General features: G+C 41.6%; 1 protein-coding gene across 4 annotated transcripts; it reads left to right on the forward strand.

Annotated features, from left to right (window-relative positions):
* The first annotated feature begins 1855 nt into the window (after positions 1–1855).
* On the forward strand, positions 1856–14257 carry LOC310842487 (regucalcin-like). 4 transcript variants are annotated; one of them, XM_083734566.1, is made up of 7 exons: positions 1856–1987; positions 6524–6692; positions 8028–8210; positions 9667–9882; positions 10809–10946; positions 11840–11994; positions 13506–14257. In XM_083734566.1, exons 2-7 carry the CDS (start codon positions 6530–6532, stop codon positions 13554–13556), a joined length of 906 nt encoding a protein of 301 aa, XP_083590692.1. In that variant the 5' UTR covers positions 1856–1987; positions 6524–6529; the 3' UTR covers positions 13557–14257. The 4 variants fall into 4 exon arrangements, with proteins under 4 accessions (XP_083590692.1, XP_083590695.1, XP_083590694.1 ...); XM_083734569.1 differs by lacking the exon at positions 1856–1987 and adding an exon at positions 3704–3721; XM_083734568.1 differs by lacking the exon at positions 1856–1987 and adding an exon at positions 6069–6209.
* The last annotated feature ends 7194 nt before the right edge of the window (positions 14258–21451 follow it).

A 21451-nucleotide genomic window follows, 5' to 3' on the forward strand; every position in this document is an offset into this window, starting at 1 on the left:
AACCCATTAAAAATGGTTGAATTGTTGCGGTTTCTTTCCAAACCAACAACCTCTGTTAGCATGAAAGGGTTTTTGTTTTGTTTTGTTAATTCCAGTTTCTCTAGATCTTCAGGAAATTCCACTTGCAATGGGATTTTGCTCTTGGTAATCTTAGGTGTACAAAACATATCTCTCTCTTAACCTTGCAATTAGATGCTTTCTTTGCATTCTTTATACATCTGCAGTGAGGGACAACTTTCCAGTGCTTCAATGTGCTACAGCCATTGGAAGATAAATATATATTTGAAAGGGATTTTCCCATCCTGACATTTGTTACGACAGCAGGAATATGGAAGCCCATGCCTGAAAGACTTAGGAGCCTCTGGGTGCTGACAAACACTGCACCTCGTTTTTCCTGTCTTGCATATTGAATACGATCTGCTGTTATCACCCACACAAAGCAAACTGGATTGTAGGCAGGCAGGCAGTGGGCCAGTCGGCTGCAGTCGACTCCCATTCAGGCACCCTGAAAATAAATTGACTTGGATTCTAGGAACCTGGTGAGTGTTATCACTATTGAATTAGATTTGCCCACAAAAAGGAAAGACAAATTTGCACTCTCTAGTATGCTGCATGATTTGATTTTAGGAAGTGGGTATGTGTGGGTTGCCATATTTCAAGAAGGGAAAATCTGGACACCAAAGTTGTTGAGCATTTCCTTGTTCTGTTTGCAAAAACCCAGACATTTTGCCGATTTAAAACAAATCCCCCCAGATGGTAATGTTGTGCTTGGAATCCTGGACATGTCCGGGACAAAACCAACAAATGGCAACACATTATCATTAATATCACTTCTAAAAAGTGATGCTGCTTTAGTTAATTAGTACAGTGGTACCTCAGGTTACATACACTTCAGGTTACATATGCTTCGGGTTACAGACTCTGCTAACCCAGAAATAGTGCTTCAGGTTAAGAACTTTGCTTCAGGATGAGAACAGAAATCGTGCTCTGGCGGTGCGGCAGCAGCAGGAGGCCCCATTAGCTAAAGTGGTCTTCAGGTTAAGAACAGTTTCAGGTTAAGTACGGACCTCCGGAACGAATTAAGTACTTAACCTGAGGTACCACTGTATAGGAGTACCCTCCATTTCTTTAACGGATGTATGCAGTGGTCAGTCACTACAAAAAAATGAGAAATTGGCTATCATTTGCAAGCCATTGATCTGGTGATCTGGTGTAGTTACACAACATTATTTATTTATTCATCTCTTTTATTTATTGCATCCATATCCCACCTTTTCTCCAAGGAGCTCAAGGAGGTGTACATGGTTCTCTGCTTCCTCATTTAATTCCCATAAAAGCCCTATGAGGTAGGTTAGGCTAAGAGGCAGTGGCTGACGTAAGGTCACATCCAGTGAGCTTAATGTCCAAGTAGAGATTTAAACCCAGGTCTCCCAGGCCTAGTCCAGCACTCAAACCACTACACCACACTGACTCTCTCATTTAGAAAGAATAAACAAACAAACATAACAAGGCCTCTAAATTCCATGCAGAAGTCCATCCTGGGAGAGGTTAGCCTTTTAGTAGTGAAAGAGATTTATTGAATTGTCTAATAATCCAGCTTTGGTGCTCAGACCATGTTCCCAATGATCTTCACAGCTGCCTTAATAAGTTCTATCAATTGTTGTTCTTGAGCATCTCGGATTGTTTTCATTCGATTTTTCATTCTGCATTGCTCAGGTGGAAAAACAGCTACCACCCATCCCCAGGCTTTCTCAATAGAAGATTATTGGACCTTGCAGTTGTGATCTGTTTCGTATGGTTTGAAAAGGATTGGGCAAGAACACAACAGCTTTCTTGGGAGGAGCAGCTACAACGCCCTACAACTATTTTTCTCTTCCCTTTGGGCTGGGAACCTGGAGTCACATAAGAGTATATTAGTTCATGCACAACCCAAAAAATTAATCAGGTCGTCCTCAGTTGAGAAAGTGGCTGCTTTGAACGCTGTACGGTAAGATAAGTATTACTTTCTTATTAGCTTTCTTAATTGAGATTCTAACTGTGTTAGGGGTAAACTGTAGTTTCCAGCATACACTGGAGGAAATTGTGTGCTATAAAAGCACAGCTTGGGTGTGAGTATTCTACTGGATATTTTTACTTACCTGGGAGGAAGGTGGTCAAAGCCACATGGACGCAAAGGTGCAAATGATCTGAAATAAATCAGACAGAAAAAATAATAATTTGGAGCAAATATCAGAGCTGGAAATGTGAATTTCAGCTATCTACAGGCTGTATTGTTTGTTTATTTTGCAACATTTATATACCTCTTGATTTTAATAAAACCTCAAAGTGGTATATACCATGGTCCTTTTGTATGTATGAACTCCCTGCAGAACAATATTACTGCCTTAGTTCATAATTCAGCAGATGAGAACAGAGTTTTAGGATTAGAATCTAAGAAAATTACGGGTAATTAAGAGCCAATGGGTACTGCACAGGATGCAGCACTTAGGAAACCAGGAGGAACTGAAGAAGCCTATTGTGCACATGTGTAAATGTTCAATTACTAATTTCCAAATAGAATTTAATCATTACACAAGGCTGTCAGTATAGCGTTGGTGGTGGTGTGTACATGAGAGTAGAGGACAAGTTCTTGGTAAAATGTGATGGTAGAAAAAGATGACCTGTCATCACACAGCAATGATATAACTCAAGAGCTTTCCAGACTGTGTGTTGCGTCACATTTGTGTGTCAGCTACAGTGTGTAGGTGTGTCATGAGAATGCTCCCTGCACTCCTCCCGGGGCTGAAAAGGGGTTAAATTAACCTCCAGTTTGCTAGTAAAACTGAATTACTGTGTTCCAAAATGATGCATGTCTAAAATGTGTGTCACCAACATGAAAAGTTGGGAAAGCTCTGATAGAACTGCTTCTGTCCCTTTGTGCTGTTGCTCGCCTACTTCTCTTACCTGCTTGGATAAATGAGATTCCAGGAGTGCTCTTAAGCAAGTGCCTAAAGGGAATCTGCCAATAGGATCATGGTGGGAATGGGTTGGGGATATTTGTTTGTTTATTCTATTTCATAAAATTTATACACCGCTTGATTGAAAAATAAAAAAACCCAAAGTGGTTTACGAAAGATAAAACATGCAAAAGTTAAAATACTAAAGCAGATTTAAATTATCTCAATTTCCTAAGCATTGGATAGGGTAGCATTGGGTAGGCTTGTCTAAACAGGAATGTTTTTAGCAGGCGCCAGGGGGAGAAGAGTACAGCGAAGACGCCTGCTTAATCTCAATAGGCAGGGAGTTCCAAAGGGTATACGCTGCCACAGTAAATGATGAAGTTCTTACATATGCGGAACGGGTATTATGTGACACCTTTGGAAGTGCTAGTTCCGCTGGTCAAAGCGATTGAGTGGGCACATGGTTGTATTTTCTTCCATTGCACCATGAGTTGTAAAAGAGGCACATCCAGGTTTCAGGATTGCAACCCTGAGTACTCAACACATTAAAAAGTTTCTTCCTGAGGGGTCCAGATTGCCACCAGAGTTATGTGGGTCTGTGTGTGGGTCTGAATGCCTGGTGAGAAATCAAAACGAATAGCTGACCTTTACATGTCACAATAAACCATGGTTTACTATGAATAAGCCAGTCTTGTCTACTTTGCTCTTCCCTGCTGGCATGTCAGAGAAACAAACCACATATGCAAAAATTATGAAACTTAACAGAAGAATAAGAAATCAAGGTAACAAACTTTTTATAAACGAATGGAAATGGTTTCTTGAATATTTACAGATAAATTCAAACAGATAAAAACATTAGCAGAGTTATTGTAATAACCTGCAGTTTTATGAGAGTATCTATTTAAAGTAGATAATTAAATGAGCAGATTAAATGAATTTGGATATGCAGAAAATGTTAAAAAATAAATTTAAGGAACTGGAGAAAGAGGGTGAAGGAAGTCAAACTTTGAAATGTTAAATTGATTGTAAAACTAATAAAATGTATAAACTTGAAAAGTATAAATAGAAACTGGGCATCATGGTTTGTTTCACTCTGTGGCTAACGTGTGTAGCTGAGGCTCATTAATTGTGCTTTGTTTGAGCAGAACAAACCCCAAGCCTCTATTTGGACATAATTTGGATCATAGTTTGTTATGTGTTAGTGGGAAGGAACTGCAAGCAGTTTTGGCACATTTACAGTAACCCATCAACCATGGTTTACCATGACATGCCAACTGGGCTAACTGTGAATGCTTAGTGATCTCCTTGAGGCCTTCACCTCCCTTCTGAAGCCCACCTCAGCCAATGTTTCCCTTCAGGAAAATGTTATTCACTTGGGGACTGCTCAGCTGTATCCCATGGTTGGCATTATGGAACAGGCTATTGTGAAAAGCCTCTGGAGTTATGCCATGCCTCTGGATTCATGTGACTGCTGACTCACTCTAAAACGCTATCAGCAGACTTCCAAGCGCAGATAAGATCAGCTGTTGCATATTTTTAATTATATTTTAAGTTGATTTGAGTAGGCTGGCCATGTAAAAACTTCATGTATCTATAGTAAACTTGGGAGTGCAGGTGTCAGAACACAATGAGTCAGTTTAAGGAACTGCTTCGATTTAAGCAAGGGTTGAGCTAGAACATGGTCATGTGCTGAACATTGTTTTTGGGTTTCCTTCATAGCTCGATACCTTAATTCACTGCTTCTTGCCTTTCCTGTTGCCTGAAAGGCACTAGGAGGTTCTCCAAGAATATATTGGCATTCTCTTTCCTAAGCCAAGGCCATCCGCAGGTGTTGAGAAAAGCAACGTTATTCTGCACACGGGTAATTGCTAATCTCAGGCTACTATTCTACACTGAGGTACTAGAGTACCTGCATCCCCATCAGTTCTTGCCTAACTGAAGGAAGATAAAAAAATATAACAGAATGTGGCAGTCAGATGTCTGTGATGCAATCCTTGTTTGCTGATTTGGCATGGAAATTACCATTTCACAAGGACATGGATTGAAAATAAGGTGCTCAAAAGCACACAGTGCAAAAAATAAAATAAAAATTAGGACACAGGTGGGCTATGAGCAGCCAAGTCAAGTCCTGCCCACCTCCCTCCACTGCCAGTGGATCACCCATCAACTGGCCAGTGGGTGGGAATAGTAATATTCCCATCCCATGTTGCAAAGCAGCTCAGGGACAGCAGTCAGTTTTGGGGCTGCATCAGGAGTGATGTTGGAGGCCTCCAGGGCTCCTGAACCACCCAATATAGCCGTTCCCATGTTGTTAATCTCCCTACCTGCCCCAGCATATCCTATGGAACCTTATTGTCCAACTCATGGCTGAACAACTATGCAATGACTGTGTCTATGTAAATGTGTGTGTGTGTGTGTGTGTGTGTGTGAGAGAGAGAGAGAGAGAGAGAGAGAGAGAGAGAGAATGTGAGTGTTTGTGAGGTGGAAGGGTGTGCCAGGGAGGACAGGGGGAATTTTTAATACCATTTTTAATATATTTTTTAAAAATATAATATCTGGAATCTCTATAAAATAAATAACAGCATATCTTATTTGAAAAAACCCTCATTTGTTTATCAGTTTTAGCATTTTTTCATTCTATTTAATTTAAGCTTTTCATAACAAAACATTTGTTAGCGTCATTGACAAAGATCATTCTCATAACTCACTAGTGTTGTAACCAAAGCATGACCGCCTCCATCTTTGTTATAACTGAAGCAGGACTAACACCATCTTGTTGCAGGTTGACACCATAATCATGTATCCTCTTTGTAATCATGCTGAAATGCAAGCTTAAGACAGGGAAAGAGAAAGTGCAAGACACAAGGGGTGTGTAAAGGAAAGTTTTAAGAGCGTGCAAGGGCAGGACCTTTAAAACATGGGTATAAACAGGAAAATGCCTAGCTAGCTGAGGTTGGAAACATCCGTCTTTGTGGTTAAGCTGGGAGTAAGGCTTTATCACTGGGTGTCTTGCATGTCTATTCTGTATGAATATAAAATGTCTGTGCCCCCACTTTGGGCAAAAGATTCCTGCATTGCAGGGGATTGAACTAGATGATCCTCATGTTCCCTTCCAACTCTACAGTTCTATGATTTTATGAAAATCTGTATGTAAACAGAGATCAGGGCCCAGCCTCTGTTCGCCTTCTCTGATTGCTTGCTGCAACCTTTCCTGTTTGAGCAAGAAATAAAACTGCCTTTAGCAGTTTTGGGTGACACTCGTCGTTGCTGGTAAGTGCTTTAAATCAGCATAATACCCTATTTCATTTAGAAATGAATATCTAAATTAGTTTGATTACTTTTAGGATTAGTTTTTAATCGTGTACAGAAACAAGAAAGGGAGACGCAAACCACAGTATTTGAATATATTATATATTCATATATATGAGAGAGAATATCTTTCCCTAAAAGAATTCTGGGCACTGTAGTTTACCGCTTGCAAAGTTACAATTCCCAGCAACGTTTAACGAACTACAGTGCCCAGAATTCTCTGAGGGCAAGAATGTGCTTTATAGCATGTACACGGTCTGTTTTCTTTGCCACAGGTCATCATGTCTTCTATTAAAATCGAGACTGTTGTGAAGCAGAAGAACAGGATGGGGGAGTGCCCTACGTGGGAAGAAAGGGAGAATTCCCTTGTATACGTAGACATCAATTCACAGAAAGTTTGCCGCTGGAACTCAGTCACCAACGAAGTTCAGTGTGTGTCTGTGGGTAAGGAAATAGTGTTTTTCATTTTATTTTGTGGCATTGTTTTGGCTTTGAAGAATCAACTCCTGAGGCATGACTTTCTCAGCCAAGGTTTGTGACAGCGAGGCAGATGCAGGCCCCCTTCAGACCCAGGTTGTTTTGTGATCTTTCCTCAGTGTTACCATATTATTGCCCTCTGAAGGGGCACTCTTGTGCTGTAGCACAACAGAAGTAGGACAACCCCCCCCCCAAAAAAAAAAACCCATTTGGATGGCGGAATAGATTTCATCAGAGAGATGGAAAAGGGGTTAAATAGGCTTGCTTTGGCCTTGTGCTATAAGCACGAAAGCCCTGGAGTGGGAGTGGGGTAACGCAGCCTCTTTATTTTGCATTGTGCTCATGATGATATTGGGACAATTATATGTGATCGTGCTCTCAATACTGTGTGTGCCTGCAAATGTTTTGGGCGGGCAGCCTACCACTTTGTTTCCAGTCAGTGCACATCTTGTAGTAATAATAATAATAATGATGATGATAATTTATTATTTATACTCCGCCCATCTGTCTGGGTTTCCCCAGTCACTCTGGGTGTTTCCCAACAGAATATTAAAATCATGATAAAACATCAAACATTAAAAACTTCCCTAAACAGGGCTGCCTTCAGATGTCTTCTAAAAGTCTGGTGGTGGTTGTTCTCTTTGACATCTGGTGGGAGGACGTTCCACAGTGCGGGTGCCACTACCAAGAAGGCCCTCTGCCTGGTCCCTGTAACCTTGTTTCTCACAGTGAGGGAACCGCCAGAAGGCCCTCAGAGCTGGACCTCAGTGTCCGGGCTGAAGGATGGGGGTGGAAACGCTCCTTGAGGTATACTGGGCCAAGGCCATTTAGGGCTTTAAAGGTCAGCACCAACACTTTGAATTGTGCTCAGAAACGTAACTTCCTCAAGTCCCAACAGTGCCAGAGTGCTCCTGCAAATAGCAATAATGCAATTACACAGGGGAAGCATAACAACTACTGGAGTGGTATGATATGTGAATGTTCCAGTACAAATCCATCACTAATGCAGAGTTATTGCGCCCATGACATGTTGCAGACTTGCCATGCCAAAACGAAAACCAACTCAAGTCTGGAATGGGATTTGTGAAACGGACACTTAATATAGTTTGAGTTTATTGCTCCATTGTCTCCAATCACATGCTGGCTGCAGAGATGGGAATTGTGGACCAAAGCTTCTGGAGAGGCCCACAGTGACTATTCCCCAAATAGGCTTCATTTCTGCATGGGAGCACTTCTTCATCAAGGGTGCTCAGTGTATTTTGCCCTGGTTTGTAAACTTGTCCGTTCTTTCCCTGCCTGCAGACGCTCGTGTTGGCTCAGTAGCCCTTCGCAAGTGTGGTGGCTACGTGATCGCTTTAGGAAGAAAGTTTGCTTTCTTGAACTGGGAAGATCAAGTAGTCACTGATATTTCTGAAGTGGAACAGGATAAGCCAAACAACCGATTCAATGATGGAAAAGTAGACCCAAGGGGTTCTTTTTATGCAGGTATATATTTGATCTGAATGCAATTGTATGCTGAGCTCAGTTTAGATAGCCCTAATGAGTTGGAATGTGTCTAAAAATTCATGAAACTGATTAATCTATATTAATACATTTGTGTATGCAATAATGGTCTCTAAAATATTGCATTATAGTAGTACTATAGTAGCAGGGTAGACATAGGGTGGTATACAAATTTAAGAAATAACAATAATAGTCAATTCTGCATACAGTATAATGACCAGGATTACACCCAAGTATGCAAATTCTTGATGGCAACAATCAAAATTGCCCAAGCAGCAAAAAAAAATTTGAATTAGAAGTATGATATTATCCATAATATATATGTAAAATAAACAACAGAGTAGTATCCAGTCTGAGAAGCTGAAAGCTTGCTAACTTGATTAGGGAAGTTTTTAATATTTAATGCTGTATTGTTTTTAACACTTGATTGGAAGCCGCCCAGAGTGGCTGGGGAAACTCAGCCAGATGGGCGGGGTATAAATAATAAATAATAATAATAATTATAATTATAATTATTATTATTATTATTATTAACTATTTTTGGTTGAGCCAAATAAAAAGTACTGGCCTCCTGTGGATTTTGGCCTATTTATATAGGGTTACTTCCACTCATTTATGGAGAGAGATCATGAATGTAGATGTAATGACTTTCAAATAATTGATGTTTACGTAACAATTCCCTGAATTTTAATGACAATCTCCATATTAATTTTTATTAGAGCCAATTTCAATATACTAAAAGAGCCAGTGATAGAAACAAATCCAAACGATTATCTGTTTACCAGTAAAACCATCCCAGACTATTGGAAGAGGTGCATCAGTTTCTCTATTCTTCAGAGGCAACTGGACAAGTGACTGAAATATAGAGGCAGTAAACATCTTTTCAAACTGCTAATGAGAATGAAAAATCATTTTCTCATCAAAGTTTAAAAGTAAAACAGTATTCCTCAGGTTTGTTTGTTTTTAAAATTGCAAATGTGAAACTGTTTTCGCTTTAACTAAAACACATGATGTATTACTATAATTCAACCTCTCACCACAGGTCTAGGAAGTAGCTAATTAAAAATAAAAGACCAGGAAGCCTATCTTCTGTTTCAGCTAAATTGGCAGGGTTTTTAATTTTTTAATTGTATGATGTAAATTTTAATGTTCATAGTAAAGGCTAGAAATCCAGCGTTAGTCATATATATATGGCTGCAATCTTCAATGCACTTGAGTGAGTCCCATCGTACACAATGGGACTTACTCCTGAGCAAACGTAGGATTGCACTCTTCCTCACTAAAGGCTGCTAGGAAAGCTAGGAGGTCATTAGACAGGTGGTGTTGTGGGACTAGTCAAGTGATTGACCTTTGGGTGGGATCAGTGCTATTTGTGCATTTTAAAGAGGCCCTTCAGTAGAGAATTACCTGACCTGTGCCTCTGCTGACCACCCCCTAGGTACCATGGCCGAAGAGACAGCACCTGGAGTCAGAGCAAGGCAGCAGGGGGCTCTTTATACTTTTTTCCCTGATTGTGGGGTTGTGAAGCAGTTAGAGAAGGTGGACATCTCCAATGGGCTGGATTGGTCACTTGATCACAGGACCTTCTTTTACATCGATAGCCTGGCCTATGCCGTGCAAGCCTTCGACTATGACATGCGAACAGGAATGATTGGTAACATTCTTCTTCAAACTGTTTATTGCAACAGCTAAAGAAATACTTGGTAGTAGATTGGTAGGCAACCCTATCCTTTGGGGTAGCCAATGTGAAGCCTTGCAGATATTGTTGGACTACAACTCCCATCATCCCTGACGATTGGCTATGCTGGTTGGAGTCCAAACTCTGGAGGAGGGTGCCACGTTAGTCACCCCTATTACAGACTGTTCCTTTTCTTTCCATTATAGCCATATTGTCACATATGGCATTTTTCTTTACTTAATAACAGAAAACAACTATATATTGAACAGACAGATGTTTATTTCTCATAAACACACACATCTGTTTTTGGCCCTGGGAAGCAACAGTAAAGTGCTAAGGATGTGTTAGTGTCTTAAAATCCAACTCAGCATGAAAATCAAATTTTTTTGGCATTTGATTCTCGTCTCAACTTGTTCCTATCTGCAGCAGACGGAAATATGACACGCTCTCAGCTTTAAGCAAATGAGAGATGTGATTTGGTTAAAACCAAAACATTTTTGTTGTTGTTGTTCACTGATATTTTGTCATATTTAATGATGTCTCACTACTTTTGTGCACACCCTATTTTGTTTTCGTGTGCCATCATTTTTAATGCCTTAGGGCCCTCAAAATATGGAAGTGGCTGAGGGCTCTCTGGACCTCTGAAATGGAATGTCCCTGATCATTGAACGTGCCGTTCAAGGCTGAGAGCAGGACCACAGGCATTCAAAGACTTGGCCAGTACTCACTGTGAAATTGAGTGTGCGCGCATGCACACACCCACACACCCCAAGCAAGCCCCATAACTTTTTTTTTGCAATTTGCATTGTTTCTAAAATGTGGAAAATTTGAAAAGCACAACAGACAGTACAGTCTGCATAAAAATAAGCACTTGAATGCTGATTGCCTTATTCTTTATGCAGATTGTTGCAGTTGCAGGCCTGTGTACAAGCTGGAGAAAGAGGAGGCGATGCCTGATGGGATGTGCATCGATAGAGAAGGGAAACTCTGGGTGGCCTGTATTGATGGTGGACGAGTGATCCGCATCGACCCTGAAGCAGGTAAACGATTAATGAGGACTCTGCATTTTTGATCCCCAAAGGGCGGCAGGGGAGGGGGGAGGTAGAGATAGAAGAGATCACAAATGGAGCACTTTTATTTGACTAACTCCAGTTTAGTGACCTCTTTAAATATTTACAGGCATCATTAAATGTCTGGAAATACTTGTCTGGATTAAACGCAAGGGAGATTCTCTGCTGATTTGGGGTCATTAGTTCACCTTCTGCTGGAGTGAGCTGAGTCAAGACAAGTCTACAGACTATGAGAGGCAAATATATGTGTTTTTTTTAAAGAATGTCACCCAACAGTGAACCCTAACAAATGGCCAGTACCTGTCACCTGCACATAAAAAACTATTTCATACCAGTGTACAGGGCTTTCAAAAGCATAGTTGTGTCTCCTGTATGTTCACCCTTTTAACATTTATGCTGTATGTCCATGCTAAAGCATAATGAGTGAATTGCTCCTGATTTATACACTCTTTGGTTTATCAAGAGATATTGGATATCACAATATTACTGATATCACAATATTACTACAAAACAGCTAAAATGAGTGCTATTTGGGCTAACCATGTGGCTGTCCCTTTTAAACCTCAGGACCCTATGCAAATTATTTGAATGTTTGATACTTGCCTCAGAATACCAGCCATGCATGTGTGTTTTGTTTTGTTTGTGTGTTTTCCAATCACTGTCTGTGAGGGAAGGGATTTTAGGGTTCCAGTAAAAATCAGAGCTCCTCGACCCATTTTTTAATGAAATAAAAAATGGATATATACCTGCATGTTACACATTTAGCATAATAAGGAAGTAGGTGATCAGCATTGAGTAACAATTGACTTGTTATGCCCCCCCCTACTTTTGTTTTGGTTGTCCTTTCAACTACTTTCACGCAGGAAAAAGAATTCAGACTGTCAAGATGCCTGCTTCCAGGATCACATCTTGTTGCTTTGGAGGGAAAGACTATTCAGAAATGTATGTCACTTCGGCCTACGATGGACTGGATAGCAATGCACTAGCCAAGGAACCCCAGGCTGGGGAAATTTTCAAGGTAAACAATTTGAGCTTTGTAAAATGAACCAAGCATAACATTCATTCAGCAGAATGTGAATAATGTAAAATTAGTTAGTAAAACTGCAGAAAGGTGGGTGTTGAAATCCCCTTCTCCTGGCCCAGCAGAGTTATGATAGTCAACATGGTGTGGCTTGAATTTTCAAAATTTCTTAGGCATTTGTGTTGACAGTTCACTCAGAAGGAATCGGGACTCTGTCCTTTTTTCTGTGCTCTGTCTTATTTTCTGTAGTTGTCCACAGTTGCCTTCCTGTCTCCAGGAATATCTAGCGTCCTAGATGAGCTTCTAATAGCCACTTTGTCTGGGCTCCAGACTCCAGACTGCTCACTGCTGCTATGATATGTACGTGTGTGTGCACGCGTGCATGCATGCACACTAACAAGGCTTTGGCAGTTCACCTGTACCTAGCCTGAGACCTAGGTGAACCCAATGGAGCAGCTGATGGTCTAGCAGTTTGCCATTGTTATGAGAATTATAAGGTCTAAGATGTTGATAAATGTACCAGGCAGACACATAAATAAATAAATAAATAAATAAGCCACATGTCTGAAACTGTACATGAAAACAGTCCTGAAACCATGTTGACTCTCCCAAATTGACCTCAAATATTTCTCTGTAAGGAGGAAGGAAATCGAAAAAGCTTTCTCATTGTCTTTGGACTGTAGGGGCTTACACCTCCCTTTTCTAATACAGTCTGGCAAGTATCTGTTAAGCTGAGCACACTATCAATATGCATATGAGATTTAGGAAGTGAGTATTTACCATCACAAAAGAATGGCCAGACTGCCCAGAAAATGCAATGAGTGACCATTATCAGGTATCTGGCAGACAGAATTTCTGCTGTAGACCGCCTCCTCTGCTGTTGACCGCCTCCTTCTGTGATGTATATATGATGTTTCAGTGGGGTGGCCTTGAGCTACAGGCCTATATAAGGGCTTGCACACCATTGTTCTGGGTTCCTCCCTCCCTCCTGCATGGGTGTGTGTGTTGAGTACCCTGTTGCAACAGTTTAATAATAATAATAAAGATCAGGCTTACTAGCTTCTCAATATTTTCTGGATGGCCTCTGTTATTTTTTCCTACCAATAGGGAACATACATAAGGACTCTGTACGGGCTCTTGGGTACCCCATAAAGGAAAAAGGAGCAGGTTTTTTCCCCTTATAACACCTTGATTTTCCTACTTCCTAAAAACCTCCTGCTGTAAGCAGTGACTGGTGATTCATATCTGCCTGCCAAATGGGGCACGAATGGATAGGCCAAGCTACGGATCAGTACATGCAGTGACAGATCAGATGATGAAATCATGTCCTGGTGATGGACTACTCCCCAGCCCCCTCTCCCACCAGCCTGCACAAACACACAGACACACAAACTCTCTCTTTAACTCCCAGTTTAGAAAGTTTGGGATGTAGCCTGCAGTGACACTTATAGCACCCCCTCTAAGTGCCTTAGCTAGCAACCTGTGACTTATTTCTTGTTCTCTGGCAGATAACAGGACTGGGTGTGAAAGGCATCCCACAAAACTACTTCACTGGTTAAATATTCATATGTGCTCGATATTCAACCCAGCCAGAAGCCATGGTGGACAACAAGAGAAGCATGAATTTCAAACCTGTATGCTTATCTGAAGGCTACTTATATATCCTTTATGTACTGTAATGTTCCATAACTGGTTTTTCCCCCCTTCTCCATATGTTTGTTTTTTATGTTTTTCCCCCAAATAGGACAAATGGCAGCTTAGGACTGTATGTGAACGTTAGGATTTTCAGTGGTTCCCCATCAAGCAAGGATCAACTTCCTCTATTAATTCTTTGTACAAGCAGAGAGCAGTTTGTAGCGTCTGCTTGCCAAAAGGTCACATTCGCTTTCCAGTAGCAATTTCCATTTTAATTCCCTTGATTAACTTCATTAGAATTCTTAAGAGTAAAATTGGCCTCTGCGGACAGACCTATGTTAATACGAAAGGAAATTATTCTGAAAACTGTACAAGTTGGTCCTGTTAACCTGCTCTGGGAAGGAGGGAGGTGTTTCTGTTTCCCTACAACTGATGTTTAGATTAAAAGTTATTGAGTGAATTAAATTACAGTGCATGGAAATGAATAACTATAGAAATGAGCAAGGGTTTTGTCAGAAAGAGCAAGGGCTGTAATTCAGCTTGTAATTAAAAGGATTTGCATTTTTAACATGATTTGATAGTTCAGCTGTTATTCCAATAAACTCATGTAAATGTCAAGAATAAACTAATATTAATTGGCTGGTAACTGGGCAGGTCTGTGAAAAGTAGGTAGCAGATATAGGAGACAGTCTCATCACAGGTGAAAGGCAAACCGGCATGATACATCATGAGACATGGAGTGCGTGTCAGTAAACGAGGGGAATTAAGACTAAGAGAGCTGAGTGGGGGGTGCTCGTGTAATCTCACTGTATACAAGTTGTACAAGTGACAATAAAGTATTTCAATTTCAATTAGTTATAATTTCCTTTAAAATTAAAAAGCAGCTGGTGTTTCCTGCTTCTCATCTAAGAGAATTTTCAGCTGTATGTTCTTTGCCCTCAGTTAGATTTAGGGACAGCACCTGTCTGCTCATAGCAGCAGAGCTCTGGAGAAAACATCACAAGGGTGCAAAGCTTGATTCTGCTACTTTTTCCTTACTTATAAGTAATGTAAAGAACTCTGTCACATTTTCTTTCCAGTGGGTTTCCCCCCTCCTGCAACTTGCATGTGTGGTTTTCATTTAAGTTGTTATGAAGTTATTATGAAGAACATTTTGGAATATTGGAGTGGGGTGAATATCTTCCAACTTTGGTGAAATTATATTAATTGGATATATATATATAAAAAACTCGTCACCTAAGTGGGGTTCAATGCTACTGAGATATACTTGTGAGAAAATGGATTTTTCCAGCTCAGCTTTCCCCCTCAGCAATAAACAGCCTTGTATTAAAATTCCCCCCTGAATCATGGTAGCAAGATTGGTACCATATAAGGTATCATCTACCTGGTGCTGTTTTAGGCCTGCAGGGTGATAAGAGACTGCAGTATGAAATTTCTGATCAAGGAGGATCATATGAAGACATGAATTTGGGTGCAAATTTTTCAATAATAAAAATCACACCCACTGTGTGTTAATTGGTTCACCACTGCTAGGATATCAGTGTTAACAACTACCATTTTGTGCATGACCACTGCTGATTATATACTGTAATTATTGGTGGCTCTTGATCTCTGTATTTCATTTTCCTCCGACCTCACTGTTTACAAGCTATCCCCCAAACCATGTGCATAAATAGACCTGAAACCAGGGGCATACCCAGAATGCAGGCCCAGGCGTTGTGGGTACAAAAATTGTGCCTCTCCACTCTTGCTCTAAGTGGCTAGGAGCCTGTCTGCCCATCTGTGTGCTCCCTGGGCTACTCCAGGACTGCTTGGGCCAGTTGGGCAAGGTGAACAGGTTCCTTTGAGTGCCTTGGCAGCAGAATCCAGTCGCCAGCGTGGGCAATTGCAGTAGCTCCCCCCCCCCCCCAGTTGGTGCTATTAGAAGTGTGAGTGAGTTTCTGGTCCATGGTGTCTGCTGGTTTTGGAGGCGCCGATTCAGCTCCTCACAAAGGAGCCTGAGTATACCTCTGCCTGCAACTCAGAGCAACACTGAAATGGACTGTAGCCTTAAGGTGCCCGAGACACTTTGTTGTTTTTGCTGCAACAGATGAAGACAGCTACCCTTCTGGAAAGCATTTATTTTTTTGTCACCGATGGAACTATGGCACCAGGTCCTTCATGAATATCACAAATAATCTTGTAGAGTCATCCAAGGTCAGCTTTGATGCAGAGCTCTGTGGCATAATATCAGCCTGGCAGAAACTCAATCACTTTCTCCCTCCACGCTGGATAAATAAACTTTGAAGAAAGTTGTGAGGTCACTCAAGTTTGTGCGTGTCTGAAAGTCACAAGATGTTAACTGCATGTCTGTGCTTTAGTAGTAGTTCTCCATTTTCCCCAGCAGAAAATGCCACTAGAATATATTTCTGTAGTTATCCAGGCAAAGAATGGCAGCTTTGTCTTCTTTTTTAAGCAAGTATTTTTTTTTTAAAGCAGGAACCATGAAGCTTTGGCCTTCTGGCTGTTGTTACACTACAGAAGGAAGTAGACAATTGTGGTGGGCTGCTGGTGCTCACCTCCAACTGAGTCACTGCTGCACACCTGACCCCACTTACCTGGGAGTAAGCCCCATTGACTTCAATAGGACTTATTTCTGAGTAATCAGGATTAGGACTGCACTGTAAGTCACCTTGGCCATTAGCAGCACAAAGCAATTGCCTCACACAGAAGGCAAGCATGCTTGTCAATTTCATGTGTACAATGTCTTGTCAGTTTCTTTCTTTTTCCAAAAGAGAGAGAGAGAGAGAGATAACTATGCGTCACAGCGATAATGCACACATCCAGCCTTCTTAACCAATCCACGGATGGGCCAAAGATCTTAAGAGGTTTATCAGGAAAAGACAATGGAGGTAGCCAGGCAGCCATGGAGAGGACCACAAATCAGTTTGCAGTTAAATGGTTGGGGTGTGGAACAGGGGCAGAGGAAGGGGGTGTGGTGGGGGCGGGCTGCCCTGGGTGTCACCACTGAGGGGAGTGACAAAATGCTGGGCTGGGCATGCAGTGCACCCGAGCCACGCGTCTCTCCTGGGCGTGACACGGTGGCTTGGGCGCCCGCGGGCTCCACTCTGCCCCAAACGGTCCGCCTGCCGCCTCCCCCTCAGCTGTAGGGTGGCTGAGTGGGAGGAAGCAGGCAGGAGCATGGGGCATCTTGCCCCGACTCACCCTGCATAGGGCACATGCGTCGCCCCAGGCGCCCAATCGGCTTGCTCTGCTGCTGGTGTGGAAGGAAACAAAGAGCGACGATGCGTTTGAGACATAATAGTTTTGTTCTACAGGGGATACACAAGTGGCAGGGGTGCCCTGGGAATGCAGATTGGCAATGATGGTACAAGATACAAGTTTTGGAAAAAGAAATAAGTGAAAAACCAATCTGATAGCGCTGTTCTCTTTTCTCCAGAGCCAGAAAGTGTTGAAACAGCTGGCAGGGAAATGATTTGTAATGGGGAAATGGTTAGGAGAGAAAGGATTATGCAGTTATTCTCCCTAACCATTCCCAAATATATCCCCCTGTGACTGTTTTTCTTTATGCAGCAGCAACAGGAGGGGGGGAGATTGTTATGTGCTTCTGTTGCACAGGGTTCTAATCTGGTTCTCTAGTTATCAGGTCTCACACACACACAAAAACCCAGTCCCTTTCAAGACGTGAGCGCCCTCATGTGGCTTTCAGTCCAGCTACTGGCAGTAATGGCAAAGGTTGAGATCTACTGAGTTCTGATAAACTGGAGGCGATATTCAAATTAAACTGGTTTTATTCAAAACAGTTCTGTTGTCTAGGGGAGACTAAAAAACAGTCTTCTGTGTTAATATAAAATACTATTCTTAAAGGGACAGATTACTTTCCTCACGCCAGGTATTTTTTTAAAAAAAGTTTTATTTTTATTAAAACAAAACTTTTCTATACATTTAAAAAAAATGATTTATGCCATAAGTCTATTTGACCTGAATTACTTACATCTCAGGAAACACTTAACCAATGGCTCATTATTTGCAAACAAGATGAATAGATCTGCACAAAAGACTCTCAAGTTATCTTGCTCACTATTGGCATGACTTAGTTTTGTTAATTTGTCAATGGAAACTCTTCGTTTATACCCTGCTTCTAGTGGAATTAAAGGGTGTGTTTGAAATATTAGTATCTTTATAACTCACCTGACATGTATCAGATACCTTTTGAAACTAAAAATTTAGGCAAAGCCTCTTCTTGAAATAAATGCACAAAATATAGATGAATGCCTTAATAAACAAAGGATTGTAGCTACTTTATATGTGTATACCCTCTCTTATGAGTTAAATATTTTAAAGCTCTATTCAGTAATAAGGTATGCAATATTTGCTACATCATGCCTGATGAAACATTTGAGTTTGCATATTAAGGTAAACCAAATTGTGGATTACCAGGGCCATGTAACCGTGGAGTCCTGGAAAGAAATTCCACTAAACTAAGCCTGACTTGGGTTTGAACCACATACAGGAGTAGCAAATTCTTAGGAAGCCATACTAAAAGTTAGCAAGGTACAGAACTTGTATTTAATTCATTCTCTGAGATCAATAGTCTTTGGCTGGTAGATAAACCTGCATGTTCAATGAAAATTTCAGGTACAAACACATAAGAGAATTTATAGAATCAGAATTGTAGAGTTGGAGGGACCCCAGGGGTCATCTAGTCCAACCTCCTGCAATTTAGGAATCTCAACGAAAGCATCCATGACAGATGGCCAGCCAATCTCTACTTTAAAACCTCCAAGGAAGGAGAGCCCACCACCTTCTGAGGAAGTCCTCAGCTCTTACTGGCAGAACGTTCTTCCTGATATTCTGTCAGAATCCCCTTTTCTGTAATTTGAAGTCATTGGTTTGAGTCCTACCCTCTAGAGCAAGAGAAAACATGCTTGTTCCCTCTTCCATATAACAGCCCTTGAGATATTTGAAGATGGCTATCGTATCTCCTCTAGTCTCCTCTTTTCCAGGCTAAACTCCCTCAACTATTCCTCATAAGGCTAGTTTCCACAACCTTTATCATTTTGGTTGCCCTCCTCTGCACACATTCCCTCTTTCTTAAATTTTGGTGCCCAGAACTGGATCGTACTGGACATTACTCCAGGTGTGATCTGACCAAGGCAGAATAGAGTGGTACTATGATTTCCCTTGGTCAAGACACTACTGCTGATCCGGCTTAGAATAGCATTAGCTTTTTTTTTGCTGTCACATCACATAATTGACTCATGTACTACTGGCAAGCCAAGTACCCCCCATCTTATGTTTGTGTCACTGGTTCTTCCTGCCTAAGTGTAGAAACTCACATTTGTCGCTACTGAAATTCATTTTGTAAGTTTTGGCCCAGTTCTCCAACTTGTTACGGTCATCTTGAATCCCAGTCTGGTCCTCTATGGCATTAGCTACCCCTCTGTTTGGTGTCATCTGCAAATTTGATGAGCATCTCCTCAATTTCTTCATCTGAGTCGTCTTAGGAGATGCTGAGGCAGTGCTGCGACATGCTTATTTGGATGACTCGCAGGCAAGGACTCCATAGCCAATTGTCTTAATCAGTACCCACTAGCTAGTAGCTTCCGCATTAGTTTCCAGCAATTCCTGTTATTTAATAGCTTCCTATAGTCCCGAGGCTTAAAACTGATGTCAGTCCGGAAACCCTAAGTTGACTGAGGAAGCCAGGAATGAACAACAAGACTTAGGTCACTTCTTAGAAACCGCTCTTCACAATCACCTGCTCTCAAGGACCAGTTACTAAATTACATGAATTATTTTGGCCACCTCATGAGAAGAGAAGACTCCCTGGAAAAGACCCTGATGTTGGGAAAGATTAAGAGCACAAGAAGAAGGGGATGACAGAGGATGAGATGGTTGGACAGTGTTCTCGAAGCTACAAACATGAGTTTCACCAAACTGCGGGAGGCAGTGAAAGACAGGAGTGCCTGGCATGCTCTGGTCCATGGGGTCATGAAGAATCGGACACGACTAAACAAGTAAACAACAACAATGAACAAACTAGTGTGATTCCTAGCGTGGCTAATCTGAATTTTTTAGCACCAATCTTTTTCCACGGCCGTTAATGAAAGCCGACATCATGAGCCTTGTCCTAAAATTATGAGAGTCCTGGTTTTCATTTAGACATTGGCTGTGATTCAGCTGCTGATCCAAGCCACCAGATGCCAAGGTGTAGGTTGGCATGCTCTACTAGTTAGTAAATCTGTTCACGTTATCAGATCAAGGAGAGCCCCAGATACCACATTCTGGATTCCAGGGGGGTCGGCTTCTGCCTCTTGTCCCATCCCTAACAAACATCTGATCCTCTGAAGGTTGCCGAGATGGGAATGTGGCACTCAGGTTGAAACAGGCTTTCCACTCCTGCTCTTCTTGAGCTGGAGCTTCTGTAGCACCTATTGTAGGAATTTCAGTAGATTCCAGTGCTTTTTTTTTAGGCTGCAGCTATGGGTTCTTTTTTATTGTGCTCGCGATGCTGTGACGGTGGTCATACACAACACTGCTTTCAGTACTGTCTGTCCCTACAAAAATTTCAGGGCATTCACATTGCTTCATAAGAAGAGCCTGCTAGATTACAATGATGATGATGACAACTTATTAAATTTGTATACTGCCCTAAACTTGCAAGTCTCAGGGAGGTTCACAAGATAAAAACACAATATAAAACCATGAAATGCATAATGAAAACAAAAGCAAGAACAACCCAATACAGTGGTACCTCGGGTTACATACGCTTCAGGTTACAGACTCCACTAACCCAGAAATAGTACCTCGGGTTAAGAACTTTGCTTCAGGATGAAAACAGAAATCATGCAGCAGCCACGGCAGCAGGAGGCCCCATTAGCTAAAGTGGTGCTTCAGGTTAAGAACAGTTTCAGGTTAAGAACAGACCTCCAGAACGAATTAAGTTCTTAACCCGAGGTACCACTATAATCCCCAAAACATTTTAAAAGGGCATTGGATGAGGCCAGGAGCCCATTGGCCCAGCATCCTAGACTCACAGTGGGCAACGAGATGCCTGTGGGAAATCCGGAAGCAGGACCCGAGTATGACAATATTCTGTCTGCCTGCAATTCCCAGGAAATGACATTTAGGTGCATATTGCCTCTGACAGTGGGGGTAGAATGTAGCGACTGTGGCCAGTTACCATACAATAGCCATATGCTTAATCTCCAGCCAGCTCTTATGCCACAATGTCCTGTTGAAACCCTGTAACCAAAACCCTGATTTTATTTCCGTCCCACTTCGGTTGCCATGCAGACGGCAATAACGTGGCAGTGTTGGGCAAAGTGTCACAGAACAACAACAAAAAAACCCCAGTATCCAACAAATCCACTAATGCTGTGTGAAGAACATGCTGCAGGATACAGCGAAGGGACCCCGAGGATTCCGAGGGTCATCTAGTCCAACCCCTATAATGCAGGAATCTCAACATGACACGGTTCCCCCATCCAGTCTGAAACCACACCAGATGCTACTTTGCTTTGCAAAGGTGCTAGCAATTTTATCACCTTCCATGCCCTAAAAACCTTTTCGTATATATAATTTATATATACATGTCCGTTGTGCAGAGTACCCTACATGGGCGTAGCCAGGATTTATTGGGGCGGGGGAGAGGACTTTTGTGGAGTGTCAGAACCGATTTTGCACCTTAATAACTGTTGATATCGTACTGTGTATTTTGGGTCTATGGACAACAATGAAGCTGTGTGTGAAAGAAAGAGAGCTATAAGCGACTCCATTGGTCAGTTCGTTCTTTTTATTTACAGTATTTGCTTGA

Source organism: Podarcis gaigeae (genome assembly GCF_964106915.1).
Source record: "Podarcis gaigeae genome assembly, chromosome: 4".
In the NCBI taxonomy this organism is placed as follows: Eukaryota; Metazoa; Chordata; class Lepidosauria; order Squamata; family Lacertidae; genus Podarcis; species Podarcis gaigeae.

What these genes read in the sequence shown, in the direction of transcription:
- LOC310842487 (XM_083734566.1), top strand. Translation starts at nt 6,530, where the DNA reads ATGTCTTCTATTAAAATCGAGACTGTTGTGAAGCAGAAGAACAGGATG. An exon ending in AAGGGGTTCTTTTTATGCAG is followed by an intron (nt 8,211 to 9,666) that starts GTATATATTTGA and finishes ACCACCCCCTAG; the next exon opens with GTACCATGGCCGAAGAGACA. An exon ending in CATGCGAACAGGAATGATTG is followed by an intron (nt 9,883 to 10,808) that starts GTAACATTCTTC and finishes TTCTTTATGCAG; the next exon opens with ATTGTTGCAGTTGCAGGCCT.